The following is a 27667-nucleotide window of genomic DNA, read 5'->3' on the forward strand; positions in this document are numbered from 1 at the left end:
ATGACGTTGAAAAGCAACAATGTATGGTATAAAAAAAGCGGAAAAATCTCTTCTTTGATACTCCGCTCAACATAAAAAATGACAGCGTTACAACTTCCATTTCTTCTCTTGAATCTTGTGCTTTTTGCGCTTCACTGTTCTTCAGCGCCAGCGGGAAGTCCAAATGCTCAACGGGCAGGAAGAAGTCCAAATGTCCATCAAGCGAGCGCAGTACAAAGTCTGGCAGGTAAGGTTCTAAGTGTGCCCATGTATGTTCCGAACAAGATCATGGAATATCGTGCAACGACAGTACAAAAAGCTACTTTGCACAAACAAAGAGCACAGAACAAGCTAAAGCAATACGAATCGCATTTCAAGGAAGCACAACATCATGCGCCAGTTGGTAATACTGAACATGATAATTATATGAATTTATTGGAAGATCGTCAGAAAGCTGAAGCAAATATTCGTGTTCACAATATGGCAGGTAACGTCCTCAAGAACATTCATCAACCTTTACATGAACGCGCAGATACGAGCCTTAAAGGAGCCGTAGATCACATTCAAGCCAAATTGGATCATGTGAAAAGCAAAGGTGTGAATGATGACGATCTCACTTGGAATCATTATGATGCTTATCGTGATAGGAAGGATGGAATAAAGGCAGAAATTGCAAAACATGACAAAACCATTCGTAGAAATTCTGGTTTGTGGCCATTTTAGCGGTTTTTGTGTATGTCGTGTATAATGTCATCCATACGTCTCCGTTCCGACTGCTGTGCCAACTTTACCCTCGGGGAGTGGAGGAGGGATGAGTTTTAGAGTCACAGCTTGCAGATGGATGATTGATTGCCTCTCACTATGAATATCCTCTGTCCACATAACCTCATAACGCCATCATAAAAATGAAGTGCAAGGTCAGAAACACATAAACGCGCATGTCGCACGAGAAGAGGAACATATTCGGATCATGAAAGGACACAATGATACCATTCGTAAGAACAGCCGCCCGTGGCCGTTGTAGTCACAATAATACAAGTACACCAGCCTATGTTACAAAGAAAGTCACTCAAAGTCCAACCCTCCTCCCTCCCTTTCTTGGCGTTGCACTTCCAGGCATGGCCATTCGCGGCGTTGAACTGTCTTGCCTTTCACGTTGTACGCGATCTTTCTGTTCCGCTTCTGCTTTATCCCGCAAAAAGCTCTGTTCGATAGCAGATCGTTGTGAGAATTCGGCATCCCGTTGCAATCTAGACCGTGCACCAGAAACATCCCTCTCACGAATAGAGTAAAACACGCCTCCAAGTTCTGCTAGCCAGTGAGGATCGACAGCAGTCACAGTATGCATGTATGTCTTGCTTGTTTGAATTACCTCGTGAAACACAAGAAAAGAAGGCTGAACACCTGCTCCAGATACACTAGAGGTAGGATGCAAATATAAAGGAACACCTGTCCTGGCATTGACATACTCTCCGATCCCTTTTGCTTTTGCAGCTTGATGGAAGAATCCAGTCACGATACACTTTCGAATCGTATCCCAATCCGTTCCACAGCTCAACAGTGGCAGCTTCAACTGCTGACAGATTTCTTCCAGTTGTGTACGTACTTCCCTCGCTTTCCTTAGAATTTTTGCATGTAAGAAATGTTGCACACACCATCCATCGCGAAACCCATTCAACTTCCATTGCGTATAACAATGCAGTAAAGTCAAATGATCACTTTCGGCCACATAAAATTTCTCCCGAGCAGCATCAGCTTCTTCTATGCGCTCTTTCGGCCGGTAAAACACCGAAGGGACAGAAAGCATCGCTACAATCGTCAACATCTCCACACTGCATCCATATTGTGTTGCACTTGCGATCAAAATCTTACTCAAACTTGGCTCCATTGGAAATTCGGACATGCGCTTGCCCACCTTTGTCAAGTTGCCCATGCTGTCTAAAGCGCCCAAAATCCACAGTTGATACATTGACGTCATAATCGTATCTTGTGGCGGCGGATCCATAAAGTCAAATTCGAGCAGATTCTTGACCCCGAGTGATTTGAGCAACAGCACCGTGTTAGCTAGATTTGTCCGTTGAATCTCGGGTATTCCGTTCAAAAACATCTCATCTCGAAAAGCCAATTCGGTATACAGCCGATACGCAGTCCCACTACCCGTCCTTCCCGCACGTCCAGAGCGTTGATTTGCATTGGCTTGAGCGATTGGTGTAATTTGCAGCGAATCCATACCCACACGAGGGTTATAGACCTTTAATTTGCTGTACCCTGCATCCACAACATACATAATTCCGTCCACGGTGAGTGATGTTTCAGCGATGTTTGTCGCAACTACCACCTTTCTCTCGCCGTTCTCACTTGGATTGAAAATGTTGGCCTGCAAGTCTGCTGGCATTTGCGAGTAGATAGGAAGTACGAGTAAAGGAGGCGCATTATCAAGCTGTCCAAGACGCTCCTGTACTACTTCGCATGTTGCCTCGATATCCTCTTGACCTGTCATGAAAACAAGGATATCACCGGGATTTTGTGAAAGATGAATTGACAAAACTTGCTTCACAGCACTTTCCACATAATCTTCGCATGGCGTCTTGCTAAACAAGACATCAACGGGAAACGTTCTTCCGGGAATTGTGTACATGGGTGCATCTCCGAAAAATCTTGCAAACTTTTCCGCATTCATTGTGGCAGATGTGACGATCAATTTGAGATCGCGTCTTCGTGTCAATATCTTTTTGAGTAAACCCATCAGAACATCTGTACTTAGACTTCTTTCGTGTGCTTCATCAAGGATGATTGCATTGTAACGGTCCAAATCACCTTCATTTAATGACTCACGTAACAAAACACCATCTGTCATGTACTTGATCCGTGTTTGCTCGCTGGTGCAATCTTCAAATCGAATCGCATATCCGACTGTACTGCCCAATTCGACCTCCATTTCCTCGCTGACACGTTTGGCGACACTCATTGCAGCAACTCGTCTCGGTTGTGTACATCCAATCATCCCATGTTTTGCATATCCTTCCTCATACAAGAATTGCGCGACCTGTGTCGTCTTTCCCGATCCAGTTTCACCAATCACAATCACTACTTGATTTTCGCGAATGACATGCATCAGCTCATCACGACAAGCAAAAGCAGGCAGAAACTGCCTTTGTTCTCGCAATGTTTTGGCTTGCGTAAAATTAGAACCGCCGCGTTCTGCTTTCTTTAGATGACTTGCAAACTGCGACTCGCTCTTGTGATTGTATCCGTTGGACTCTTTTTTCTGATCGTTGGAGCTGGCCTCCGCATCCTCATCCTTGACCCCCATTATATCTCCCAGCCGTGTTCCTCCCAGTGACGTAGCTTTGGCGGCAGCTTTTTGACGTTCTTTCTTCTCTCGAAGGTCACGTACAAGACGACTGCCTTTTCTTGCAAATACGGCAAGATCGGAAGTCGGATCTTTGACTGGATTGATTGGCTCTAGCTGTTTGGTGTATACAGTCTTACCATCCAAGAAAGGCGGACGCAAATCATGAACAAGGAGATGAACTTGATTTTCACTTTCATCGTCCATACTTGCATTCAAATCAATCAATTTCCGCGAACCAACGCCTCCTGCTCGCAAGCGATCATCTTCCCATGCATCTTGCTCTTGCTTGCGTGCGATTTGTCTTGCATTCATCTTTTTGGTCACTGCCGCTGCTGCGCTAACTTCATCAAATCCTCCAAATGGATTATTCTCATCATCACCCGCCATTCCTCCACCTTCTTCCATTCCATACCAATCCCTGTCCAAGGCTTTTTCCTCTTCCTCATCAATCTCCCAATTCCTTCCCATAATTGTTGTGGAAGCGGTCCCGTCCATACGACTCGATCTTGATCGTGGGGTTGAGTCCCAGTTGCTTCTAGCTGTCATCGGTGTTCTTTCTGCCCCATCTCGTTGCGAACGAGGAGTGCTATCCCATGATCGGTTGGGAAGACGTACCTCACTACGCGGAGTTGCATCCCATCTTCGACGATCAGAATGAGTGTTGACTTCAGATGTGTCCCTGCGGGAACGATTATCGGGTCGCCGTCCTGCATCGGGCAAGCGATTTAAGCGCTTACGATAATCTTCCATGGGATGGCTTCCCGATGCTTTCTCCGCATCTTTGGATTCTGCGGAAGTGGATGCAGCCTTTGCAGCTCTTTGACGACGATGAGATTCCAACTTTTCAAGAGCGGCAGAGCTGAGTCCTCCAGGATTAGAGGGCGTTTCATTTCCTCTATTTCTAGCATTTATCGAAGATCCCGATGGTCTATTTGGTAACCTGAATATCGGCCTTTCATGTTGTGAGCTTGAATCGTCGGTTCTCAAGCGCTTTGAAGGATGTTCATCCGCCATGTGTACCGGATGAAGGTAATTTCTAGAAAGAGCAACAAATAATGTACATACAGATTTTATTCATGTTTTTCCGATCTTATCATATGCAAGCATGCACGCACCCTTTTTAGCGTTAGTGCGGGCGTACTTAAGCCGCCTTTGCACCCTCGTCCACGTCACACAAAAATAAGCTGTAACGCCCCCCGCGCATTGCTAGGAAGTTTACCTCTTGACTATTGCTTCCACCTCTCTCAAAAATGGCACAACATCAACATGACCATCAGCATGGTCCGCCATCAGCACCAATTCCCACAGAAGAACAGATGGCATTGAGTGACGCCAACTTCCATGCTGTTCCTTTGGCAATCGATCCAAATACACACACTCTCACTTCGCCTACACATGATGTCAACGTTCTCAACGCATTGATCAGATCATTGTCAGCACTTCCACCACAGATACCGATCCCGCCACCTCCCAATGTAGTCCCACCTCAACGCAGCTTGGCAATCAACAAAGCCAAAGAAGATGGCAATGCAGCATTTAGCAAAAAGAATTATGTAGATGCGATTCGAATGTTCACTTTGGCAATCGACGTTGCTGCTTCAAGACCGTTGTGGGAGAACAATCAAATGGCAAGAGATGAATTAGCCATTTGCTTGGCAAACAGAAGTGCAGCATTAGCAGAAGTAGGAGATTGGGTCGGGGCTCTTTGTGATGCAGAAGCATGTACAAAACTCAAAAAGCCATGGCCAAAAGCACATTACCGTAAAGGAAAAGCTTTGCAAGGTTTGGGAAGGTTAAGTGAAGCAAGAGAAGCGTTCGAACTCGGTTTGCAGTTCGACCCACGTAGCGTGGTGAGTAAGGGCTTCCCGCAGGAACATCAAGCAATAAGCTCTGACCACCATTTATTCCCTTTTTTTACAGGACTTGAGGGAAGCGATAAAAGAGGTCATCGCTGCAAAATGATATCAATAAAAATCACATATGTACATCATCATCACTATCTCATCGGCAAAATAATCGTCGAGCATTTCAAAATCGCTGGGCCCTGTTCAGGTCGCTTTGCGTCGAGGTTTGATGCGCAGCTGAGCGTACGCCATGCGATCTTTGATTGATTCCGCAATTTTAGCTGGATTATACTTTGAACGTTGGTTTTTTGTGTAGGCTTTATATAAAGCGTCTGTGTGCGCATCAATTGCTTTGTCCTGTTGCATGATAGCAAAGTGACAATCGTTCTTTGCATGGCATATCTTGACTTCATCTTTGCTGTGTTGTTGTTCATGGGCTTTCACCAATTCTGGATCATGGTGTCCTTTCTCCTTGATGGCATTCATTTCTTTTTGAATCTCTTGTTGCTTTGATTTCAGAGTCCCACTCGCTCTCTCCAACATTGCTTGTCCTACGTGCACATCTTTTCTCATGATAAGCTTGCCCGCGAGTTCGTGAGCTCTAATGTTTGCATCAACCTTTTTTCGTTCACCGAGCTTTTCTTCCCAATCTTTACGAGTTGAGTGGCCCTTTTTGACTTCTCTCCATTCGCTATCGAATTGCTCATGTTTCTGTTCCAGCACTGCGCTTCGCGATTTTTGGATTTCAAGATTCTTGTGCCCTTCTTTAATCGCAGCTCTTCTCATTTGCATTTCTTCTTGAACGCCGGGCAATGCACTTACCGTCAAAGAGAAGGCGAAGAGAATGAGTGGTATGAAATGAGCTTGCATGATGAAAAAGTAGCTTACCACATATACTTGAGCAGCTGAAGCACAAGATGAAGATCGAACAAAACGAAACACAATTTCCTGACTATTATATACATTTGTACAACGACAATTGTCTCGGGAAGCAGCTGTGTGCGGGTCTTGTTGCCTCAAATATTCGAACGCCAGCATTGAATTCACGCCCCAGCTACCTTTTTGAATACGCAAGAAATACTTGGCACTTTTTTTCTTCCTTTGCTTGGAAGCTATGCGGAATTTCACGTATTTTGGATCATAGCAAGATCTTTTCTACCCTCGAGTCTTGTCATCATTCTCTTTTCTTCGTGCATGGAAACGACTTCCATTTCCAAAGTGCTTTCTTTTTGTCAGAATCTTCGATCTCTTTCAACCAGTATTTATGTTCATTCAACGCCTTCGATGTCCCACATCTATCTCTCCCGATCTCGCGCAGTCTTGAGCTATAGCAATCATCATGATATCGCTCCAGTGCAGGAATATGTTTGTTCTCAGATTTGAGTCTTGCTATGTCTTTTTGTATTCTTTGATGCTTTGAGGGAGCATTGACAATATTTTGCTGTATAGCCTGAGAAACGCCATAACTATCCTTTTGCAGTAATTTTGAAGCTAGCTTTTGAAATCTCAAGCTAGATTCAGACTTTCTACGTTCGTAGATCTTCTTTTTGATCTCCGTTTGCTTAGCGGCACCGGGAGGGATATTTATCATTTCTTCTGCTATTCCATCGTGTTTCCACTCGATGTGGTTTAATTCCCTTTCATGACGGGTAATTTCTTCCTTGTGCCACTTAATACGTCTCTCTTTCTTGAGTTTTTCCTCTGCTTTTCTTTCTGCCCACTCTTTAGATCTATACCAAGGGCGCCGATCTGCTGAAAGCACCAGTGTGGATGCGAATACGATCAGCACGAAGACATTGAAAGAAGTGAAGTGAAGCTGCATTGTGGCTCGGAAGGATTGTTGGAAAAGATCCGTTGTGGCAAAGCCCGACCGTTATAAGTCGGGTATATGATGTAAGAGATATTGGAGTAAGGAGTAAAAAGCCCCTTCCAATTTAAAGGGATATATACTCTGATTTGGGTTGATGAAATTTTGTAGTTTGTAAAAGTGTTCATCAGGGCTGAGGTTTCTTGATTCCACCAAAGTGCTTGCAAAGTCGGAGTAACATAGCTTTACCCAGACGAGCAACCTGTAGCGCATAGTCTAGCAGATCGATCAACATGGTCTAGCAAGATTGATCTAAAACCACAAAATTTGATAACCAAATAGGTATATATTGTTCAAGCCTTTTAGAATTTCTCACGGGGCTTTTTGAATTTCTCACGGGGCTTTCTGATTTTCTCACGGAGCTTTTTGAATTTCTCACGGGGATCTTTGACTTTCTCACGGAGCTTTTGGAATTTCTCACGGGTTGCCTGGAGAAGAATTCGCCATCGAAAAGCGGATGAGGGAAAGCAAAAATGGAAAACGAGTTTCTAAGCAAATTGAGCACAAGCCCGAAATTCGTACGGAACGAAACACACATTTTCGAGCATTCTAAAGCTTGGGCAAAACAGCAAAAACTGCCAAGGTTATCGGTGTCAGACGGGGCAGCTATGTGTAAGCCTCATCGCCTCTAACATTCATGGACGCCGCAAGACATTTTGGCCCCATTACGAATACAAAAAGACTTTTTTTGTATTGCATTGATCTATACAAAAGAAGCGCTCGCAAGTGTCCCCAATGATTTGTTCTCTTTTTTGTGAATTAATATTTCAAGCTTGACAGAATGTTACTTTGTTCCATATTTGTTGTCATCAGTCTCTTTTATGGGTGCTTGGGAAAGATAACCAACTCCAACGTCCTTTCTTCTTAGGAGTGTTCTCAAGCTTTTTTAGCTTAAATTCCTCTTGAAGTAATGCTCTAGTCCATGCACCTTTAGCGCCTAGAAGGTGATGATTTTTTGAATCATAATATACATCGTGCATCAACTTTAGTGCAGGATCATGAGTGCTATCAGATTTGAGTTTCGTTATGTCGTCCTGTATTTTTTGATGCTTGAAGGGAGCATTAGCAACATTTAGCCGTAGAGCTTGAGAAACGGCATAATTGTCCGTTTGTAGTAGATTTGATGCTAGCTTTTGAAATCTCAAACTAGATTCAGACTTTCTACGTTCATCGATTTTCTTTTTGATTTCTGGTTGCTTAGAAGAACCAGAAGGAATCTCATTCATTTCTTCTTGTAATCCCTCACGTTGCCATTCGATGTGGTTTAATTCTTTTTGATGACGGGCGATCTCTTGCTTATGCCATTTGATACTTTCTGCTTTTTTTTCTGCCTTTGTTTCTGGCTTTTTTTCTGCTTTTCTTTCTACCTGTTTTCTAGTATTAAACTTTGCTTCCCGTTCTATTGAGTGTGCGAATGTGAATGCGATGATAAAAAGTATAAGCAATCTTTTCATGAATGTAGCGAGAAGATGCATTCCTTATTGTTGAAGTTCACAAATTCTGTGTGATACAGAAGACTGGGTCAAAAGTTTGCTGCGTAAACTGAGATGTACAGACAAAGTGCGAAATGTTTTAATTATGGGGTTTGTTTGAGGAATGCAGAACGTACACACGCTACTTATGTCCTTTGATAATGTGTATGGCAAAAGGCGGCTGAACGCCTTGTGGGCGGATGCATTTGTTTGGCGGGATCGGTCATCCGAATTCCAAAACTGAGCAGAGTTCCCTCACAAAAGCCTCGTATTACTGACGCCAAAAGGTCTGTACAGGAGAAACAATCCTTTGCGTGTGCAAGAGAAGACTACATTTCGAAATCTGTGAATGTCCATGCACCTGCGCTCGGGGCTCGCTGGCAAAGGGCTTTCTTACACAAAGAGTGTAAACTCCAATGATGTGTAATGAGGTGCTGTCATGACTACATGCAAAGTACATAGACCTACAAATAACCGAATCTTGCGGGAACGTGATGTTTGACAAAGACAGAAAGACGTGTACCCCACGTATCTTACTAGGCGATGGTGATGTAACATTTGACCAATAAGTCAATTTTTAATTACTCAGTCAGCGTTAAAGGCTTGCCTAGAATGCATTCATTGATCAAGAAAGGGGCGAAAACGCAGACTTCAAGAAGCGAAAAAGCTTCACAACGTTGATGATCTCACAATATACTACATCGATTCTTATCATGAACTGATAAATACTGGGCTTTCTTACGAATGATTGCATCACATTTACGAATTTTGCTTTCATAGCCCTCATCCATGTCAGCTTCTCTGTCCTTGTTTATGTGTCCGATAACATCTTCAAAACCTACTCGCTTAAGTCTGTTCTTTTGCTTCTGTAAATTGATAGAGTCATTCTGTAGATGATTGGCGCGATGATTCATAGCATCATCTATTTCTTGATTACGAAGCAATTTCCCTACTAATCGATGTCTTTTTATACTTGCATCCAATTTATGTTGTTCCATATCTTTTCGAACCCATTTTAATCTGTTTGAATGATTTTGACTAACGCCAGCTTCATCTGCGTTGTTTTCGGATTGGATACGACGTCTGTATTTTTTCTCGAGATCTTGTAAACGTATTTCTGCTGCACTTTTCTTGAGCCGTGCCTCTCGAATCTTTCGTTGTTTCTTACGATATTCTTGGAAATGTCCAGGTCTGCAGGTAACGCTTTGGAGTACAACGAGAATAATACAGAGAAAGCTCAGTGAGAGGCACAGAAACTGTACTCTGTGCATCTTGAGTGATGTATGCTTACTACCCTTGTTAAATGGTGGCTAAAGATGCTTATTCCAGTCATTTGAAGAGGCATATTACATCATATTTATTCTCGGGACGTGGGAACTTACGCCTTTACGCATACACCAACATTTGGCTGACAATCGTCATTATGAGTACAAAATCTGTGCCAGGAAGGAAGACCCTCTTATAAAATGCTACATCGATTTTGATTATGGGTAGAGTCAGAAATGTATTCGGCACTCTTTTGAGCGATTTTGATGCACTTGGTTGCTTTGTCCGCAAACTTGTCATAGACAGCATTATCTTCCTGGAAATTGTTTTGCCGTACGTCATCTCTTGCAAAGTCTGTGAAACCTTTGCGTTTGATTTTATCTTTTTTCTTTTGTAGTTTCTCGGATTCCTTTTGTAATTCATTGGCGCGATGACGTAGAACGTCCCTCAATTCCGGTTTTTTCTTATCTAGAATCATTGAAGCTAGACGATGTCTTCTAATATTGCCTTCTACCTTGTTTTGCAGCATATCTTTTTCAATCCATTTAGACCTATTTGAATGGTATAGCGATACATCATTCTCGTCCGCCTTACGCTGGGAACTAGAACGTTCGTGGTACCTATTACGCAGATCCTCTAGACGTATTTCTGCTGCACTTTTCTTGAGCCGTGCTGCTCGAATCTTTTGTTGCTTCTTGCGATACTCTTGAAAATAGCCAGGTCTGCATTCAACGCTTTGCAGAATAGAGAGTAGGATCTGGACAAAACTTAGCAAAAAGAGTAGAAAGTGTATTTTGTGCATCTTCATCATATTTCAGCTCCTTGATACACGGTGGTTGTTGAGCCTAAAAAGAAGACCTAATCAATCCATAAGTTGCATCATCAACCTTCTCGGGACGTATGACGGTCTTACGATAATTTGCAAACGCAGCCATCTCGGGACGTAGGGCGGTCTTACGATAATTTGCAAACGCAGCCGTCTCGGGACGTAGGACGGTCTTAAGATAATTTGCAAACGCAGGCTGCGTTTGCAGGTACATACACGCACGCAACCAATACGTTAAGTTCAATGATCGTAATAGCTCTTCAAGTTGCGCTCAGGTTTGCTTTTAGCATTCTCTCGCCTGAAGACCCGTTTTCTTGTTTCGCCTTGTTTTTCATTATTTGAGTCTCTAAGATGCGAAACGAAGTGTTGCAGATGACTTGGTGAGGAGATATAATAATATAACTTGATAGCATTAGGTGCTCCTTTCTTACATTATCCGACATCGATTGTGACCGTGAATCTTTTTGTCTTCTTCCATTATATCAGTGGAATACTGTAGCAATCGATCGTAATGCTCTTCATTTTGTTGTTGTGCGCGTGATGGACTGATTTTCCCGTCTTCCTTTACTTTGTCCATCCTTTGTTGAATTTTCTTGGACGCCATGGTATGATCATTCGCAACTCTATGCATCCCATGTTGTACTTGTGTATCTTCTTTGAGTAGATTTCCATACAAATTATATTTTCGCGCAATGTCATCTTGATGTTTCTGTTGTTGCCACAACCTGATCCAAGATTTACGGCCAGAGTGTCCCAAGTCGACGTGTTTGTTTGCTTCATCCCAAGTTTTGCTATATTCGCTCTTGCTCTTTTCAAGTTGCACTTTTCGTTGTTTTGCTTTTTGTACATCCTCATGATCCGAGTTCTTTCTTTTACCAGATCCCGAAGCTCCATCAGCAGGAACAGCAAGAGCAAATTCAGCCATACATAAAAAGTTGAGGATCGCAAACAATAGACGATGAAAAAGCATCCTTGAAGATCCTGATGCTCTTTGCCTTCCTTATGGTATAGAAAGAAAAAGCCAGGCATCAAGCGTTCAGTATTCTCTGATAGCAAATCACGTCTAGTACAGCCTCAAGCACGTCATCTTTGTAGAATAAAGGTACCTTTGTCGGGTTTTATAGCCAGGAAGATGTAAGCGAAAAGAAAAAAAAACCGCGTACTCGATCAGATTAGGCCTATACGCAACATGGTTACCAAGTTGATTGATTGCCAAACTTACTTCCATCCCAGTTTGAGTTGGAACGCTAGAAGACAGTCTGTAAGAGTGACAGGATTCTAGCACATTCATTCTAGCAAACCAAAGAACAAATAGTCTTTCCCTAGAGCATTTCTCCCCACCCTAATCACAGTCGGCGTTTATTCTCCATGAGCTCTAACGGTCTTTCTCCCATAGATGAACACGTTTGTATCGTCTTCAATATTGAGAAAGGTAAAGCTTGAGTTGTTGTATATTTTTGTATAGCCTCATAAACGCTTCCGGGACGTCAGACAATTACTCCAAGATGCAAGAAGTCTCGCTTTAACTGTCTATCATATTGTCCGGGGCTACCTGAGAGGATTCAAGTACATAAATCATCCGACACTGACTTTTATCGTGAATTTCTTTTTCTCTTTCCATTTTGTCAGCAGATAGTTGTGGGTTTTGAACTTTAAAAGGACAGCCTAAAACCCACTTAGGGTTAGGATATAATCCTAACCCTAAGTAGCCCCTTTTACTGTACGTCTCCTTGTCCTAGCTGGCCTTTTGAGTAGTTCCTTACCGATTACCCTTCTTTGTTAGATGCTTGTCGTGTCTTGTTGCACCATAGAAGATGTCAAGTACCTTGTTCAACATCGGTACCGAATCGAATGATTGCCAGATTTTCGACGGGATGACGCTAGAACACAGTCGTACCGATTCGTTGTTGCGTTGAGCTTACTTTTGAGCTCTTTCATCCCACGCTAAGAAGCATACAGTGTTTCGGCGTTCATAAGCGCATAAACGGCCCTTCCTGTTTTGACCACGTTTTCCATATTAGTGCACGGCAACACACATACACTGGTAACCTTCCTTTTTGTCGAAGATTTTAATTTATGCAACTCATTCTTTGATATGGTGGTAGTAGAAAGCAGGAGGAAGGAACAAGCAAGCACCCACCCAGCCACGCACGCGTCCCTTTTGCGGGAATCAAACTATTTCATTTTAGCGTTTGTACTGCACCTCTGCAACAAACTACGGGCACATAATGTAGTACAGTCGGAGCAGCTATTCCTCTCTGGCCTTAAGCTCACCACACCTTCCCTCCTCCTTGAGCAAACGCCTTCCTCTTCTTAGTTTGGACCATCATCACCTCAAATATCGCCCAAAGACTATTGTGATTGCATTGTGGATCAAAGAATGAAAAGGTTTGATCTCTAGAGAAAAGAATTTATCAAATTGCTCAAAGGCGCAATGTCTACTCTTTTACATCCTCTTCATTGCAATGATGGCTGCAATCAAGGCGCGGGACCATCTCGTTCCGCTACTGATCAATGTGCAAACGTACATCCTTCCTCTCGTCGCAGAAAAGCATCACCATCGTACACCAAACGACTCGTGACTTTGACAGCAATCCTATCCCTTCTAACCGGCACGCGGGCTTCTTTCCCAGAAACCCCAACAAAACCCGAGTCAATTGCAACACTTATCAAAAGACGAAAAGATCTACTAGCGAGAGACTTTACTGCTGCAAATAACCTGCAACAGTTCGATATCAACGTCTCACCTCCTAAAAGTTGCGAACCTATCCAAATCGTCTTTTCAACCCTTGGAGGACTGCCTCCTTTTACCGTCTTTATCGGATTCGATAATTGGTATTCATATTCCACCTCTATACCTTCAACGTACGCAGATCCAAATGTGAACACATGGTTATATGAGTTCGATGTTCCAAACTTTGCAAACAACTCAACGTTCCCTGACACGCCTGAGATGTTTGTCATCGTTGGTGATTCGACCGGAAAACTTCTCAATACGTCCATATTTCAAACAGTGCAAACGAGCAATCTAGGCTGTCAAAGAGCAAATGTACCATTGGATTTCACTTTCTATACGAGCAACAATAGCAATGCATGCTCCGATATTCAAGTCAATTGGGAATCAATGAGCAATACCTCCGTCACTTTTACGGCCCCAATGGATCTCTACCTTATCCCAGCACAACAACCTCCTCTGCATATTGCCGTGCCCAACGTGACGGCGTTGACTCTCAACACAACCCTATCCGTTCAACCAGGATCGCCGTACATGTTTGCAATGACTGATGCACATGGTATAGGAGGTGTGTCAGGATATAACATCGTCGGATTAAATGAATACGAAGGCCAAAATTGTTTGATAAGCCCCACCTTGACGCAAGGAATGCCTACTCCAACTGCTACATTGGCAGCAGATGTTCGTATGCCAGATTACTCTGGCCTGGTCTCCTCACTGGTGACATCGAATGGAGTAGTATCAACTGCAACTTCAGTCGAAGTTATCAAGGATGGTAGTCTTCCAGGTGCAAATTTGAGTTCTGGTCAAATTGCAGGCTTGAGTGTTGGCGTTGCAATTGGGGCTGGCTTACTTGCTGCACTGATCTCTTGGTATTTATGGCGTAAACGACATGGTCGCAAAACGGTTTTCTGGGATTTACCAAAAGGTGCGAATGGAGAATTGGGAAAGTCGGAATACGGTGCACCAATCGATCGCAATTATTTGCGATCTGTCAATTCTCCACCTTCATCCACTTCTAATCGAGTGGGTGTCGTTCCAACATCACCTCATTCCGAATCAAGTGATGAACGCGAACGTGCTCGTGATACTGTATATTCCGATCAATCTTCTAGAGCAGCAAACGATGCCGTCCAAAGTCCCAACGGCTGGACTTCTTCTGGATTCAACACATATACCCCTCCGGGCTCGGCTAGATATAACAGCATTCCCTCAACTGAACAACCCGATTCACCTTTGGGTACGGGGCCGGAAGCATTCAATGCGATCCGATCATCATCTATGAGCGAAAGTAGCACGGGCGGTAATCCTTTCATGAACGCAAGTACGACGATGAGCAGCACAGCCTCTCAACAACGTCGAGATAGTTCAGCACGCAATTATAGACCAAGAAGTGAAGGAATAGAAGCCAATGCTTCAACGTTTGGCAGTGCACTTCCGTTAATTGAAACACGATTTTTAGGCAATTCAAGCAGTCAAGGAAACTCTGACAGTCCACATTCCAGTAATGGAGATCATCGAAACGAAGGACAATCGAATAATGGCGGACAAAGCTCTTTACGCCATTCCGTCGGAACTGATACAGCAAACCGAGATTCTAGAGGTCCAACTCAAATTCTTCAGCATAGGGATGCAGGTTTACTGATGGACGACTCGCTTGATGATGAAGAATTGATGGGTAGGGTCGAGTTACCGCCCTCGTATCATCAGATTTCTAGACCTGGAAATCGTGACGTTCCTCGGCCAAGATCTGGTGACAGAGAAGGGCAAAGCTCCCAGGAAATCCTTGTAGATGCTCCTAGACCCGGACAGAATAGCAATAACACACAAACCCAACAAGAGGACGAACGAGAATTCTGGCTATCAAACGGAAGCGTTTGATAGCAGTGCATTGTACAAATATATTTATTAATCTATTTAATGCTCCCAATAGCTTACACAGTGCTTTTGCTCATGCTCCATACTCCTTCACCATGTACTTTATCATCTTTTATCTGAATCGATACCAATGCTTCACAAACAGCCTTTCCGCACCAAAGTTCCAAAATTTCCACTTGTTCAGGCGTGATGAAAGCTTGAGAAGCACGATTTGCGAAAACCATTTGAACGGCTCCCATACGCATTGTACCTTGTTGACCTGAAGTAACACTTTTGCTAGAATTTGCAGCGATTGCTAAATGATTCAATAGGTATGTTTCCATTTCGAACGTTTGTAAATCAGGTTGTTGGGATTGAAGTTCTTTGATCAAATCTTCATTTTGATCATCGAATAGATCGGATTGTCTACCTTGTGAAGAATAGAAGCTATCAGCACTTGCATTTTTGATGTTATCGAGAGCGACTGGGGCATTCGTGTTTCCATCAAAGAGATTTGCGTCTACCTTTGGCTTCGTGGCTTGTAAAGCAGAAAAGAGCTGGTCATGAAGTGCTTTGTCACATGGAAGTGGTTGGGTAATGGTATAAGGGCGTGAGGAGGTGTCTGTCTTGCCAGTGAAATGATCATAGTTGCGCAAGACTCCGATTGATTCGTATGGTACTACGACTGTACCTACGTTTGCACGATCTGAAAGTGAACCACACGATCCTAAACGAACGATCAGCAAATCACCTTGTACGACAGCCCGACATTCACGAACGAAAAAGTCTACTAAGCTGAACCCCATTCCGATTGCCACAACAGTGATAGGAGTACCTTTGTATGTTCCTGTTAATGTCAAAAACTTTCTATGACTTTCATGTTCAAACAAAGGTTTTCCACCATCAAAACTTTTCGCTATCCTTCTTGCGCGTGTATAATCACCAACGGTTATAATTCTATTTGCAACTTCTCCGGGTTTCGTGCCTACATGGTATGTTCTTCCTTCTGCATCCCTTGGAAAGTTGGCATCCAGCATAAGATCCTTCATGATGATGATGACTAGCAAGTGATGGAAGTATGAAATGAGTGGTATTCGGACCCTCGACCGAGTCTTCCGGCCGGGAATGAATTTTAAGGTTTTTACGCACAGACTCAGTCATACATACTCCACAGTCAACTTTAGCGCGTGTGAGTGCAGTAGAATGGCTGTGCGAGCATTCAACAACTGCTGAGCTCGTAGCATTCATCCGATGGAGTACAACTCTCTACCATCACAACTTCACGATATAACATTAATCAAAATGCCGCCTATGAAGAACCCAGATGGAACAGTAAACTTTGAGGGCTTAAAAGGTCATCTCAACTTCGTGAAAGGGTGAGTGAGATGGGATGATATTGAGGGACAAGGTGCTGACAATGATCTTATTTTGCCACTTAAGAAAGTATGAACAGGTAAGTGCTGCACTTAAATAACACATAATCATTCAACTTACACATTCTCTCCTTCGTAATAGAACGCTAAAAACTATAAAGCAAACACGGGCAAAGAGATGGGATTTGGAGCACAAGATGAAGGCGTTCAAGGATCTCTAGGCGGTCAATCTGCCGCACCTCAACCGAATGCCACTCAAAACCAACAAACAGACACGCGAGAACAAGACAGTGATGCACCAGATGCCACACTTCATGATGAAAGGAAGAATGATTGATGGGTAAATTCCCAATGTATTATTTATTTAGTTACTGTTCCGAATTTGATATGATAGCCCTCTGCATATGCAGTATTAATCCTTATCAAAAGCCTGTCTGCTATCTTATCGTTCCGTTGCCGTGTATGTCACAAAAGCGCTATGGTCACTTCCTCGTCTTCATTCCGATAAAATCTCGTGACGGGTAATCTGTCAACCATTTTGATTTCTCATGCTGATCGACGATATTACGCTTGCAGTACTTTGTTGCATAACCGTACACCGCCCAGCGCTTTCGCCGATTTTTGAGGGAAAAGGATTGAATGCAAAATGACGCAGTAAATGTACACCCGCGGATAAAGACTGTTGCCAAGCCTTTAAACGCGGCGTTTAAAGAAAAGCCATCCGCATTTTATCAAAATTCTTTTAGCGGGTATAAACGCCTAGTTGGGAAGAAATTCTTTTTTAACTGACAAGAAGGGTTCACTCGCATGCATACAATCAACTGACTTGAAACTCCACTTCCTCAAATTGCACAGCATTCGATCAAAGAGTGATAAAAATGTAACACTTCCAACTAAAAGATTTTCATCCTTTCTCCCTTCCTCACATTCATCTTCTCAAAACAAACTCCAAAATGAAGAAACCTCTTCACGGTTACTACTTTGTCGTACCAATCATCACGTTTGCGCTATGGTCCGCTTGTATTTTTGGTCTACTAGGATTATGGGGTACAGACGGTTTCCCAAAATACGTTAACACGGACGCAACAGTCGTTTTCATTTCTGACGTTGGTGCTGCTCATCATACATACTTTATCATCTTTGCCGTCCTTTCAGCGGTTGCATATATGGCAACAACTTTGCTAGAACGTCATTTACGTCATCAACGTAGAATCCCCGGAAGCGTACGTAAAAAACAAACAGTTTTGGATAGTTTCAGTGTTGCCTTTGCCATCATTGGTGCAATCGGTTTAATCCTCTTGTCAATCTTTGATGATGTCGAATACCCACGTGTGCATTGGTCAATGACCGTGGTCTTTGTGGCAGGTGTTGCACTTTCAGTCTTGATGCAAACTTTACAAATTTTCAGTTTATCAAAATCTCACAGTGATGAACTTTGGCATTTACGTGCAATGGCAATCGTCAAATCTGTCATCCTTGGTGTAGCTTTGGCAGTTTTGATCGTCTTCATTGGTTGTTATGCAACTTGCGACGGTGATGTCACAGATGGAAATTCACAATGCAATCGTGTCGTTTCGGCCGCAGGTGTGGCAGAATGGACGCTAGCCTTCCTCCTAAGTCTTTTCTTCTTGTCTTACATCGTTGACTTTTGGCCAGCAAAGAAGAGAGCGGATTTCGGTCTTACAGAAAAGGGTGACATGGTTCAAGATCCAAGCAGAGCAGCAGAAGCAGGTGTTGACGATCGTCCTACCGCTCCGTATGCAATCGCAAGAGATATGGGACCAAATCATACCCATCAAGAATATATGACTCAAATGTCATCCGAAGCTCCAAGTATGCATCAACAACCATTACGTGAAGCAAATCATATAGGTCAAGCTCGCTAATGGACGAATAATGCTTCCATTTTACTAGAATCCCCCTTTCCTTCTTTTGATGTACAATTTGAAATTTATCGATCGTATAAAGTACAGTTCGTGTGATTGATTAAAGTACAGTTGCTGTTTGTCTCCTCCGTGTGTAGATATGTTCTCTGTTTGTTTCTTTGCTAATTAACGATAATTGATTTGTGCGAGTAAGAGAATCCAAAAGATCGTTCTGCAATACGACTCCATTCCGGGCGACGTTGGGATTGCGGCTACTTTCTACCAGTCCTACTTTCCATCTCCGTCGTACATATGCTTCTTTCTATCTCCGTATTGAGTCATACCACGTCCGGCTCCAATTACACCGACTACGGAGGAGATGAAAAATGTCAATTTCCAACCGAATCACACTTTACAACACGCAAACTCACCTTTTGCCAATGGATCATCGGGCGTTTTGAACATGCTCTTTTCCTTTTTCATGTGTCCCTTCTTTTCGGCTTTTTTTGCAAACTTTTGCCAACTGTTCTGTACAGCTTGTGCTTCGGCTGTTCGATTTGCGAATCTCTCATTCTTTTTCTCTGATCTCTTCTTCTTTCGTTCACGTTCTGCTTCTTCTTCAGGCGTTAGCTTTGCTTGTCTAGATCCCAGAGCTTGTGAAGACGATGATTGAGCTTGATCGTTCGAAGCGATCTTATGATGACCGGCGTGCCTAGAAGGTTTTAATGATTCAGAAGTGACAATCGCTGTCTCGTTGTACCCTTTAAACAGGATTGTGTACATTGGATTATGCTGTGATCCAGCCACACTGACGATTCGTGCATCGTAGAATCGACCATCACCTTCATACTTTGCTTGACATTCGTCTCCTGCTGCAAATTTATGCTTTGGCTCTATATTATTAGATTGTGGTTTTGAGACAGATGGCCCTGCACCTGAATGGGAAGAAGAAGAAGCAGCATTTTGAGTATTTGCAATATCTTTGTTTAGATCGATAATCTTTTGCAATTCTTCTTCTAATAGACGTAATTCTTCATTTTTTGGATCAGCTTCAAGAGCAGTACGTACTTGGACCAGTTGTTGTTCATATGTCCGCAGTCTGTAAGGTGGGTAAGAGGTATTAGTAATGCTTCCATCTTATCACACCCCTTCTATACTTACTCTTCTGCATCCATCGTGTATGCTATTATGATGGTGACATTGATTCAACTTTTTCCTTCGCCCGTATTTCCATTACAAAGGGAACTAAACGCTAATTGTTGCCGCGCTTTGACTTTTGTGTGTGTGGTTCATGCATGCAACTGAACTTTCTTCCTGCATTGACTGGAGCGATGGCTAAAAGTTCGATTTGAATAGTTGTGGCGTAATGCCTTTAGCGTGTGCGTATCTGAACCGCTCCACACACAAGCAGCAGCAGCAGGTTAAATGCTTCTTTCTTTGGTTTGGATTTGGGAAGAAAAAGATAAGGGAACAACAAGTTTAAACTTCTTTTCTCAATGAAGGATTTATATGCATTTGCTCCACCACCATCACCAGCCCTCCCTCTCCTCAAAAATGGCAAGTGAAAGAACTCCCCTTTTATCCTCTAGGCCATCAGGCTTATCGGCCTCAAGACCTCCAATCGAATTAACAGATGATGAAGTATTGGCACAAGAATCTGCCTTTTCAGCATATAGAGATGCAACTCAAGGTGTAGACCCAAACAGTTCCGCTTTCGCACCTCCAGATCAATCTCACTTTTCCATCAATGCAAGTGGATTGGCTCACGGAATGGCAGCAGAAGAAGCAACTCAAATCGCAGAAGAACCTGCTCTTCGTGCTGATATCTTGATTATCATGGGCTCCATGTGGATCGGAACATTCTTGGCCGCTGTTGATGGTACATGTGTTGCAAGTATTATGGGAACAATCGGAAGTGAATTCAAAACATCAAAAGAAATTCAATGGATCGGAACTTCTTATCTCCTCACCCAAACTGCTTTCCAACCTTTGTACGGTCGTTTCAGTGACATCTTTGGACGCAAAACTGCAACTCTCTTTGCTTCCTTCTTTTTCGCCCTTGGTTGCTTGTTATGCGGTCTTGCACAATCTTTCTGGCAATTATGCATCGCTCGTGCAATCGCCGGTATCGGTGGAGGTGGTTTGACTACCATGTCAACAATTGTCACTTCCGATCTAGTCAGCTTGAAAGCAAGAGGAACGTGGCAAGGTCTAGGAAATTTGGTCTACGCAGCAGGTGCATCTTTCGGTGCACCTCTTGCTGGTGCTTTTGTAGACACAGGCTTGGGTTGGAGATGGGCTTTCTTGATCCAAGTACCTTTGTGCATGGTTCACTTTGCTGTTGTTTCATGGAAGGTCGACATTCCCGCCGGTCCAGGATCCATCACTGAAAAGTTGAAGCGTATCGATGTCTTTGGCGCAATCACTTTGGTCGGCTCAGTCACGTTGATCATCCTTGGTTTGAGCTTGGGTGGAAATGTACGTGATTGGGACGACAAGGTGGTTTTGGGAAGTTTGATCGGTGGATTTGTTATCCTCGTTCTATTTGTTTTGGTGGAAAAGTATGTCGCCCGTGAGCCATTGATGCCGATGCAAGTGTTGTTCAGACGCACGCCCGGATTTGTTGCTTTGGCTTGTTGGTTCTTGACAATGAGTCAGTTCGGTATCATCTTCAAGATTCCCCTCTACTTCAATATTGTAGAACAAACCAGTAAATCCTACGCAGGTCTGCACTTGATTCCCAACGCAATCATCGCAAGTGCTTGCAGTCTTTCAAGTGGTTTGATTATGGCTCGTGTTGGTCGTTACAAGGCCATGTTGACTGGCTTTGGTATTTCAGCCGTTGCTGGACCACTATTGATGTGTTTCTGGAAGCAAGGATCTACGCCTGAATGGCTTTATTGGTTGACAATGCCATGGAACGGTGCAGCATACGGAGGTGTATTGACTATCACACTTGTTGCTTTGATTGCATCAATTGAGCCAACGATGATGGCAGCTGCTACGGGTGTTACTTACCTATTTCGTGCAACTGGTTCAGTTTTAGGTATTGCATTGACAGATGTCATCTTGCAAAACTCTCTTCAACGCAAGCTTTACCAAACAGGTTTGCCTAAAAAGGTAATCAATGCTATCCGAACTGATGTTGATATTATTAACACATTGCCAAAATCACAAAAAGTTCTCGCAATCGGTGCAATGGAAGCCTCTTTCCATCAAGTGTTTATTGCAATCACAATTGCCGCTTTCCTCGCATTTTTGAGTCTTTTGCCTATTCAAGAATTTTCTTTACCAGGCGCAAAGAATGCTGCTCCTGCACCTAGCACTTTAACAAGGCAACGTGAAGAAGCAATTGCCGAAGAGGAGGATGAACAATAATATATCTGTCGTGGATCACTTCTATACATGCTTACTACCTTTGCAAATTTTGTCTAAATTACAATCCTGTTTCCATTCAATTTGATCTGATCAATGTCTCGGATCATACTTAAAAAAACATTACATGCAATAATTACCCTTTGTGACCTCGAACGCTTATATCTTAATTAGCAACTTTTCCTTCTGTATTGTTCTCACAAAGTATAAAGATTGTTCCTTTTGCGGATAGTTTTGTAGTAGTAAAAAGCCTCGGGCACAGGCGAGTGCGCTGCATAGAATTTTCGAATCTCTCACTACCTTGAGATAAATGTCATTTGCGATCCAGTCGCATACTTTTCTGTTTATAAGATCTTTAATTGACATTTACGACGAACTTTGAAGCTCTGTATAGGTGAATGTATGGATCCCAATGATCATCATCATTCCTCCACTAAGAATAAGCTCTTTTTCTGGTCTGAGGCTAGTGGCTTGGAGTTCTGTGAGATATTCACGTGACGCGAATAAATTTCAAAATTTCCAAAGTTTAGTGTTGATGTTGTTCTTCTACTTGCTCATTCTATAACTGAACCACATCTTTGCAATCGGTATCTTTTTGGGGTGAAATACAACATGCCACTCACTAGAGCACAACGGCAGAGAGCTGTTGAGAGCGGAGATGATGTTAAGGTAAACGGAGTGGAAAAAGGAAAAGAGGTTGTACCTGTGACAGAACAGGATGAAGACTTGCAATCGGGATCAGAATCAGACGATGACGCAAGCTCGAGTGACGCTTCTTCTAACTCATCAGATTCAAGTTCAGATTCAGACTCGCAGTCAGAGTCGGAGGATGAAGAGGAAGACCTTGAAGCTTTATTCGAAAAGAGCCTTGCCGCCCTTCGTGCTCAAGATCAAGCAAAATCAGCAGCATCATTCGCGGATAATGAAGATGAGATACGCTTCGATGGCGGCAATGACCAAAAAGCTATCCCTCAAAAAGCAGAGAAGAGAACCGCACCCAAACACACAAAGAAGAAATCCCGAACTGGCCTACAGCCAAAGCAGATAGACGCAGCTTTCCAAAGATTGGAACGAGGAGACGAGCTGGGATCCAACAAACCAAAGACATACCGACAAATGCAGAGGGACGGTAGAGAGGAGCGTACGAAATCGACTGGCTCAAAGTGGTTCGACATGCCTGCCTTTGCCGGTGCAAACACGGGAAAGAATCAAGATGACGAACGCGCTCTCATCAATCCAAAAGGCAAAGATGGTGATGGAAGAGGACGATCAGCCGAAGAAATGCGAAGGGAAGTTCAAGCGATTCGACTTCGTAATGCGGTTGATCCCAAAAGATTTTATCGTGGAAGTGCAAGAGGAGAGATGGATATGCCAAAATATGCACAGCTAGGCAAGATAATATCCGGAAATGCAGATGCTGCATCTACGATGACAAGAGATCAACGTGGTAAAAGTGTTATTGATGAATTAGTCAAAGATGCTGAAAGTTCAGCTTATGCAAAACGTAAATTTAACGAACAACAAGTAAAGAGTAATGTTGGTTGGAGTAGTCATGTTCGTCGTCATCAAAAGAAGAAAGGCGGAGTAAGCAATAAACGTCAAAGGCGGTGAGAGCCCTGATATTAAATTGTACAATAGTCTCATTCTGTATTAATACCATCTACACCAATCCTTCACTTGCCATTCTGAGAAGTACGCTAAGAGGTGAATGATGGAAGTTGTTTTCCCTTTAAGCAATTATTAAAATAGAATTTTCACGCTTGTGTTCATGTCACCCGACTATCTAGTCCCTCCCCCCTCGTAGAAATCGGCAGATAAATTAAAAGAAAGCAGACAGGCAAGTGGCATATGACCAGTATATTATACGCGCATATGCCTCCACCACTTTGCGCCGCCGCGCTGTGCAGAGCTTCTTTTGTTAAAACAAAAAAAGAGGGACTGACTTGACTGACTTTGTGGCCAAGAAATTGTCCCCGCACAGCCTAAAGGATCCGTTTGAGGCGGTGCGCGGCGCAGTGATGATTGAAAAACTTGCATTCTCTTTTTGCTCATTCATTCACTTCTTAACATCTTTCCATCATCGTCACAGCTGAACACAGGATAATTCGGCAGGCCGTTTGAAGATAGATTATAAAATACCTAACTTCATCTCTTGAATAACTTTTGAACGCTGGACGTTCATCAAAGCAGCTTATTACGACAAACGATCACCCCCCCTACCTCAAACAAATATCAAACAAACAAGATGGGTCGCGCATCAAGAGTGGAATTTTGTTGCTTTGGCTTGCCATTGATCAACTTTGGATCGTATACAATATGTTTACAATTCATGTTTGTTGCTCTTTGTATAATCATCTTGGCACTCGCACCACCTCAAATCGTTGCAACTATGGGCGCTCTGCCTTCTGGCTTCCCAAAGATTATCGTCGCACTCCTTGGAGTGGTTGCCTTTGTTTGGCAGATAGCAGGAATTATTTCTATCAAACGTGAGCAACCAAGATTTTATCGAACTTACATTCGAATCAACTTCTTAATTGTTGTGGTCATCTTGGTACTCACGCTTGCATTCTTTGCTGCCTCTGCTGCTCAACATAGCAAATCACTCACTGCTTGTACTGCAGCTTATGGATCACAGCCGCAAGGCAGTAATTCTATGGGCAATTCAACGCTAGAAACATTGGGCTCAACGATTTGCAACATCTTTATTTGGGTTCAAGTAGGTGCAATGGGCTTATTGCTCGCTTTGATCGGATTGACACAGCTATACATGTGTGCAATGCAACGTATTTACGGCAAAGAAATGCGTCGTGCCGATCAAGATCAAAAGATGTATAGCGGTTCAGGTGCAGATGAAATTCCATTGGCAACAAGAGGATCAGGAATTTGGGATGCGCCAAATGACAGATATGCAAACACACAATTGGATTTGCACAACACTTCATCCGATGAAGGTCATCAACGTGGCAACTTACGTGAATCGTATAGGAGTCCAACACGGGAAGAAGGTCAATACAGCTACCCATCCTACGAAACATACGGTGGTAATCAACCTTCCATGACCGAAAACAGAAGGAGTGGTTACGGGTCGTACAGTGGCGGACACAATCGTGGTGGATCGAAGCAGAGTGATTACTACTATGCTTCTTGATATCAAAAGAAGAAGATCATGGACTTTGGTTCTGTTTTCCCCCCATCATCCGCGTGATTAATACTGAATATTTCCCCCTTGAAATTGAGAGATCATTCTTGTTGCGTAATCGAATTTGTATTCTACAATACCATGGACAATATACATTCTTATCCCCATAAATAGTATACACTAAAATTACACTTTTGTCTGTCTGATAATCCGGGTATTTAGTCATCTCGTATGTCGTGTTTCCTCTTTAATTCTGCCAATTCGGCTTCCCGTCTTGCCAGATCTGCCTTTGCCGTTGTTCTAGATGGAACGTGGTAGAGGACTGTGAGGGGAAAAGGAGATGGAAGGTCAGTCAAAGCGTCAAACATGTATCACCAAAAGTTTACCCACCAACGATATATCTCTCTTGCAAATGAAATCCATTCAAACGATCTAAAGCCATTTTTGCATCACCAATCTCTTCAAAAACGATGAATGCTGTTCCTTTTGTCTTTTGAGGTTGATCACCAAGTCTTATTTGTCGAATTGCTCCATATTTCCCAAATAATTCATAAAGATCTTCACCTGCAATAAAAAGAGTTCGGCCGGTTAACATCAGGTGTAAATTAGTCTCAAGAACGTAAATGTACTCACCTTTGACGTTATAGTTGAGATTCTTTACAAACAGTATCCTACTCTGCTGACGATTCTCCGTTTGTGAGCTCATCCTTTTGGAGTGAAGTGGATGTTGGAAAGGTAGGAGGAGGAGGAACAAAGTGTACGCGTAAATGTGTCGCCCACGTGAAATACTTAAGAATAAGCGGAGATTAAGAAAAATTAAAGTAGGAAGAAGCATGTCAAGAACTCCACTTTGTCACCATCATTCCGACTTGCAAAGATGACGACAGAATTAGAAGCGGGAGTCAATGGACTCAACCTGGAAGAAGAGAATAAACAAACACCTCAGCCATCTCGTCCGCAAAAAGGCGCCAAACAACAACGAGGTGGACGCGGAAATGAGTCTCCAACTACCCAGCTAAGCAAAGCACTCTCCTACATACTTCGACATGGAACTCTAAAAGAAGGTCTAAAGGTACGAACAGATGGATATGTTCCCCTAGATGATGTTCTTGCACGACCAAAGGTGGCTAAAATTAAGCTGGAAAGAGGAAAAACACCTTCATTGGAAGATGTTAGACAGATCGTCGATAGCAACGATAAGAAACGATTCGAGATGATACAGAAGGATGACATCTGGCTAATAAGAGCACTCCAAGGTCACTCGATCGCTAATGTATGTATATTTTCACGACATAGCTGCTCTACTCGCAGCGCTGACACTCTACTTTCCCTTTTAACCAGGTCACCGAGTTGGATCATGTTCCAATCACGTTGGACAATCTACACATCCTAGCAGAAGAAAAGGAAGATGTCACACTTGCAAAAGACACACTTCCGACCGGCGTCGAAATCTTGCATGGCACAAACAAAGAAGCATGGGAAAAGATACTGAGTAGCGGCGGCTTGAATCGAATGAAGAGAAATCATATCCATCTTGCCAAAGGAAGGCCGGGTTCTTCAAACGTAATTAGCGGAATGCGATCTTCTTCTCAAGTAATTCTACATATCGATATTGTCGCCGCTTTGAGGCAGGGAGATATTCCCTTTTCAATGGCTTCGAATGGAGCAGTTCTAACGAGTGGACAGGGCGATACTGGAATACTACCTCTCAAATTCATCACAAAAGCTGAAGAAGGCAAAAGCGGAAAACTGATATGGCAGAATGCTATTGAATAAATCAATTCTAGCAATGGTATCTGAAAGGTGTATTGGTATGAAAACTTCAACCCAAAGCGATGCTGGATGAACCACCCGTGCCACCTGGCTCACGCACACGACGGGAAGGACGGAAGACCTTGTTAGGAGGTACACTTTCTTGGTCTTGGTCTTGTTCGAATTGAGTCTTGAACGGCGGCTGATCAGAGTTGCGGTAAGAGGAAGAAGTGTTTTGTTCTTGCGTATTCTCTTGCAATAATCCACGACGACGTGCACTTTCACGTGCTGCTTCAGCGGTATAATCCTCCTCCTCGACCGCTCCAAACAGAGCAGTAATTTGTGCTGATCCTCCTCCGATCGGTTCACGAACACGACGGGTAGGACGGAATTCCTCTCCATCTGGCGTAACAACGTCTGGATTATGCGGAAGTGTAGGATCACGACGAGAAGCAGGTGTAAGCTGAGGTACAGATGGTTGCGGTTCAGGCATAGATGGTACTACTGCTGCCGCTGCTGGAATAGGAACAGGTGCAACAGCTGGTGCTGCTTCAACGGCAGGAGGAGATACAACGGCAGATGGTGTAGGTGCAGAACGTGGTTTGTCGTTTGTTTGGACTGCTGCGATTTGATTAGTGAGTTTGTTCACTTCTGCTTTTGATGTTGTAGCCTGAGCTTGAGCAGATGCCATCGTACCAATTTGAGCATATTTTGGTAATTTATTGATTTCGATGTAATTGGGTGAAACGTCGATGTTGTGCGTTTTGAGAAAGCGTAAGAACGAGTCTTTGGTAAATACGATACTTGCGTTCGCTGGCAAACATGCAAGTTCATAAGCCCAATCACGAGGATTGCTTTCGGCAGTCAGCTTGGCGTTTTGTGTAAAGACTGACATGATGATGAGTAGGGAGTGATGGAAAAAGTGAAAGTGAGAGGTTAAAGTGTAAAAGTGTTAATTGTGTT

General features: G+C 43.2%; 17 protein-coding genes across 17 annotated transcripts; 9 read left to right on the plus strand and 8 right to left on the minus strand.

Annotated features, from left to right (window-relative positions):
• Positions 1-78: 78 nt before the first annotated feature.
• Positions 79-702, plus strand: FA14DRAFT_154769 (uncharacterized protein; the record flags this gene model as incomplete). The annotated part of the gene is made up of 1 exon (XM_025497708.1): positions 79-702. One exon carries the CDS (start codon positions 79-81, stop codon positions 700-702), a length of 624 nt encoding a protein of 207 aa, XP_025355656.1.
• Positions 703-875: 173 nt separating this feature from the next.
• FA14DRAFT_40456 (P-loop containing nucleoside triphosphate hydrolase protein) lies at positions 876-4396 on the minus strand. The gene has a single exon (XM_025502306.1). It carries the CDS (start codon positions 4346-4348, stop codon positions 1049-1051), a length of 3300 nt encoding a protein of 1099 aa, XP_025355657.1. The 5' UTR covers positions 4349-4396; the 3' UTR covers positions 876-1048.
• A 188-nt stretch (positions 4397-4584) lies between these two features.
• On the plus strand, positions 4585-5188 carry FA14DRAFT_172006 (uncharacterized protein; the record flags this gene model as incomplete). The annotated part of the gene is made up of 2 exons (XM_025500366.1): positions 4585-5126; positions 5167-5188. The coding sequence occupies 2 exons, from the start codon at positions 4585-4587 to the stop codon at positions 5186-5188; spliced, it is 564 nt and encodes a 187-aa protein (XP_025355658.1).
• Positions 5189-5382: 194 nt separating this feature from the next.
• FA14DRAFT_172007 (uncharacterized protein) lies at positions 5383-6048 on the minus strand (the record flags this gene model as incomplete). The annotated part of the gene is made up of 1 exon (XM_025500367.1): positions 5383-6048. One exon carries the CDS (start codon positions 6046-6048, stop codon positions 5383-5385), a length of 666 nt encoding a protein of 221 aa, XP_025355659.1.
• Positions 6049-6352: 304 nt separating this feature from the next.
• FA14DRAFT_154773 (uncharacterized protein) lies at positions 6353-7000 on the minus strand (the record flags this gene model as incomplete). Its single annotated transcript, XM_025497709.1, has 1 exon — positions 6353-7000. One exon carries the CDS (start codon positions 6998-7000, stop codon positions 6353-6355), a length of 648 nt encoding a protein of 215 aa, XP_025355660.1.
• An 854-nt stretch (positions 7001-7854) lies between these two features.
• Positions 7855-11579, minus strand: FA14DRAFT_178729 (uncharacterized protein; the record flags this gene model as incomplete). The annotated part of the gene is made up of 4 exons (XM_025500869.1): positions 7855-8444; positions 9260-9720; positions 10056-10517; positions 11041-11579. 4 exons carry the CDS (start codon positions 11577-11579, stop codon positions 7855-7857), a joined length of 2052 nt encoding a protein of 683 aa, XP_025355661.1.
• A 1252-nt stretch (positions 11580-12831) lies between these two features.
• On the plus strand, positions 12832-15251 carry FA14DRAFT_40475 (uncharacterized protein). The gene has a single exon (XM_025502307.1). The coding sequence runs from the start codon at positions 13044-13046 to the stop codon at positions 15222-15224; it is 2181 nt and encodes a 726-aa protein (XP_025355662.1). The 5' UTR covers positions 12832-13043; the 3' UTR covers positions 15225-15251.
• Positions 15251-16319, minus strand: FA14DRAFT_40493 (purine and uridine phosphorylase). Its single transcript, XM_025502308.1, has one exon. The coding sequence runs from the start codon at positions 16247-16249 to the stop codon at positions 15278-15280; it is 972 nt and encodes a 323-aa protein (XP_025355663.1). The 5' UTR covers positions 16250-16319; the 3' UTR covers positions 15251-15277.
• Positions 16320-16489: 170 nt separating this feature from the next.
• On the plus strand, positions 16490-17048 carry FA14DRAFT_189337 (uncharacterized protein). Its single transcript, XM_025501718.1, has 3 exons — positions 16490-16576; positions 16641-16653; positions 16716-17048. The coding sequence occupies exons 1-3, from the start codon at positions 16503-16505 to the stop codon at positions 16908-16910; spliced, it is 282 nt and encodes a 93-aa protein (XP_025355664.1). The 5' UTR covers positions 16490-16502; the 3' UTR covers positions 16911-17048.
• Positions 17049-17198: 150 nt separating this feature from the next.
• FA14DRAFT_160543 (uncharacterized protein) lies at positions 17199-18738 on the plus strand. Its single transcript, XM_025498721.1, has one exon. The coding sequence runs from the start codon at positions 17527-17529 to the stop codon at positions 18457-18459; it is 933 nt and encodes a 310-aa protein (XP_025355665.1). The 5' UTR covers positions 17199-17526; the 3' UTR covers positions 18460-18738.
• On the minus strand, positions 18593-19680 carry FA14DRAFT_40575 (uncharacterized protein). The gene is made up of 3 exons (XM_025502309.1): positions 19600-19680; positions 18870-19537; positions 18593-18806 (listed from the first exon to the last, which is right to left on the minus strand). Exons 1-3 carry the CDS (start codon positions 19611-19613, stop codon positions 18727-18729), a joined length of 762 nt encoding a protein of 253 aa, XP_025355666.1. The 5' UTR covers positions 19614-19680; the 3' UTR covers positions 18593-18726.
• A 312-nt stretch (positions 19681-19992) lies between these two features.
• On the plus strand, positions 19993-22119 carry FA14DRAFT_172014 (MFS general substrate transporter; the record flags this gene model as incomplete). The annotated part of the gene is made up of 1 exon (XM_025500368.1): positions 19993-22119. The coding sequence occupies one exon, from the start codon at positions 19993-19995 to the stop codon at positions 21814-21816; it is 1824 nt and encodes a 607-aa protein (XP_025355667.1). The 3' UTR covers positions 21817-22119.
• Positions 22120-22929: 810 nt separating this feature from the next.
• Positions 22930-23424, plus strand: FA14DRAFT_122565 (Fcf2-domain-containing protein; the record flags this gene model as incomplete). The annotated part of the gene is made up of 1 exon (XM_025496521.1): positions 22930-23424. One exon carries the CDS (start codon positions 22930-22932, stop codon positions 23422-23424), a length of 495 nt encoding a protein of 164 aa, XP_025355668.1.
• A 640-nt stretch (positions 23425-24064) lies between these two features.
• On the plus strand, positions 24065-24733 carry FA14DRAFT_109572 (uncharacterized protein; the record flags this gene model as incomplete). Its single annotated transcript, XM_025495880.1, has 1 exon — positions 24065-24733. A coding segment is annotated over one exon (669 nt), but the record flags the coding sequence as incomplete, so codon positions are not given.
• Positions 24734-25170: 437 nt separating this feature from the next.
• FA14DRAFT_120550 (RNA-binding domain-containing protein) lies at positions 25171-25658 on the minus strand (the record flags this gene model as incomplete). The annotated part of the gene is made up of 3 exons (XM_025496412.1): positions 25171-25274; positions 25343-25516; positions 25586-25658. The coding sequence occupies 3 exons, from the start codon at positions 25656-25658 to the stop codon at positions 25171-25173; spliced, it is 351 nt and encodes a 116-aa protein (XP_025355670.1).
• A 171-nt stretch (positions 25659-25829) lies between these two features.
• Positions 25830-26728, plus strand: FA14DRAFT_122646 (uncharacterized protein; the record flags this gene model as incomplete). The annotated part of the gene is made up of 2 exons (XM_025496524.1): positions 25830-26225; positions 26294-26728. The coding sequence occupies 2 exons, from the start codon at positions 25830-25832 to the stop codon at positions 26726-26728; spliced, it is 831 nt and encodes a 276-aa protein (XP_025355671.1).
• On the minus strand, positions 26378-27630 carry FA14DRAFT_160546 (uncharacterized protein). The gene has a single exon (XM_025498722.1). The coding sequence runs from the start codon at positions 27597-27599 to the stop codon at positions 26775-26777; it is 825 nt and encodes a 274-aa protein (XP_025355672.1). The 5' UTR covers positions 27600-27630; the 3' UTR covers positions 26378-26774.
• Positions 27631-27667: the final 37 nt, after the last annotated feature.

Source organism: Meira miltonrushii, assembly GCF_003144205.1.
Source record: "Meira miltonrushii strain MCA 3882 unplaced genomic scaffold FA14scaffold_2, whole genome shotgun sequence".
NCBI classification, from domain to species: Eukaryota; Fungi; Basidiomycota; class Exobasidiomycetes; order Exobasidiales; family Brachybasidiaceae; genus Meira; species Meira miltonrushii.

What these genes read in the sequence shown, in the direction of transcription:
- FA14DRAFT_40456 (XM_025502306.1), bottom strand. Translation starts at nt 4,348, where the DNA reads ATGGCGGATGAACATCCTTCAAAGCGCTTGAGAACCGACGATTCAAGC.
- FA14DRAFT_40475 (XM_025502307.1), top strand. Translation starts at nt 13,044, where the DNA reads ATGTCTACTCTTTTACATCCTCTTCATTGCAATGATGGCTGCAATCAA.
- FA14DRAFT_40493 (XM_025502308.1), bottom strand. Translation starts at nt 16,249, where the DNA reads ATGAAGGATCTTATGCTGGATGCCAACTTTCCAAGGGATGCAGAAGGA.
- FA14DRAFT_189337 (XM_025501718.1), top strand. Translation starts at nt 16,503, where the DNA reads ATGCCGCCTATGAAGAACCCAGATGGAACAGTAAACTTTGAGGGCTTA.
- FA14DRAFT_160543 (XM_025498721.1), top strand. Translation starts at nt 17,527, where the DNA reads ATGAAGAAACCTCTTCACGGTTACTACTTTGTCGTACCAATCATCACG.
- FA14DRAFT_40575 (XM_025502309.1), bottom strand. An exon ending in CGATGATCCATTGGCAAAAG is followed by an intron (nt 18,807 to 18,869) that starts GTGAGTTTGCGT and finishes TCTCCTCCGTAG; the next exon opens with TCGGTGTAATTGGAGCCGGA.
- FA14DRAFT_160546 (XM_025498722.1), bottom strand. Translation starts at nt 27,599, where the DNA reads ATGTCAGTCTTTACACAAAACGCCAAGCTGACTGCCGAAAGCAATCCT.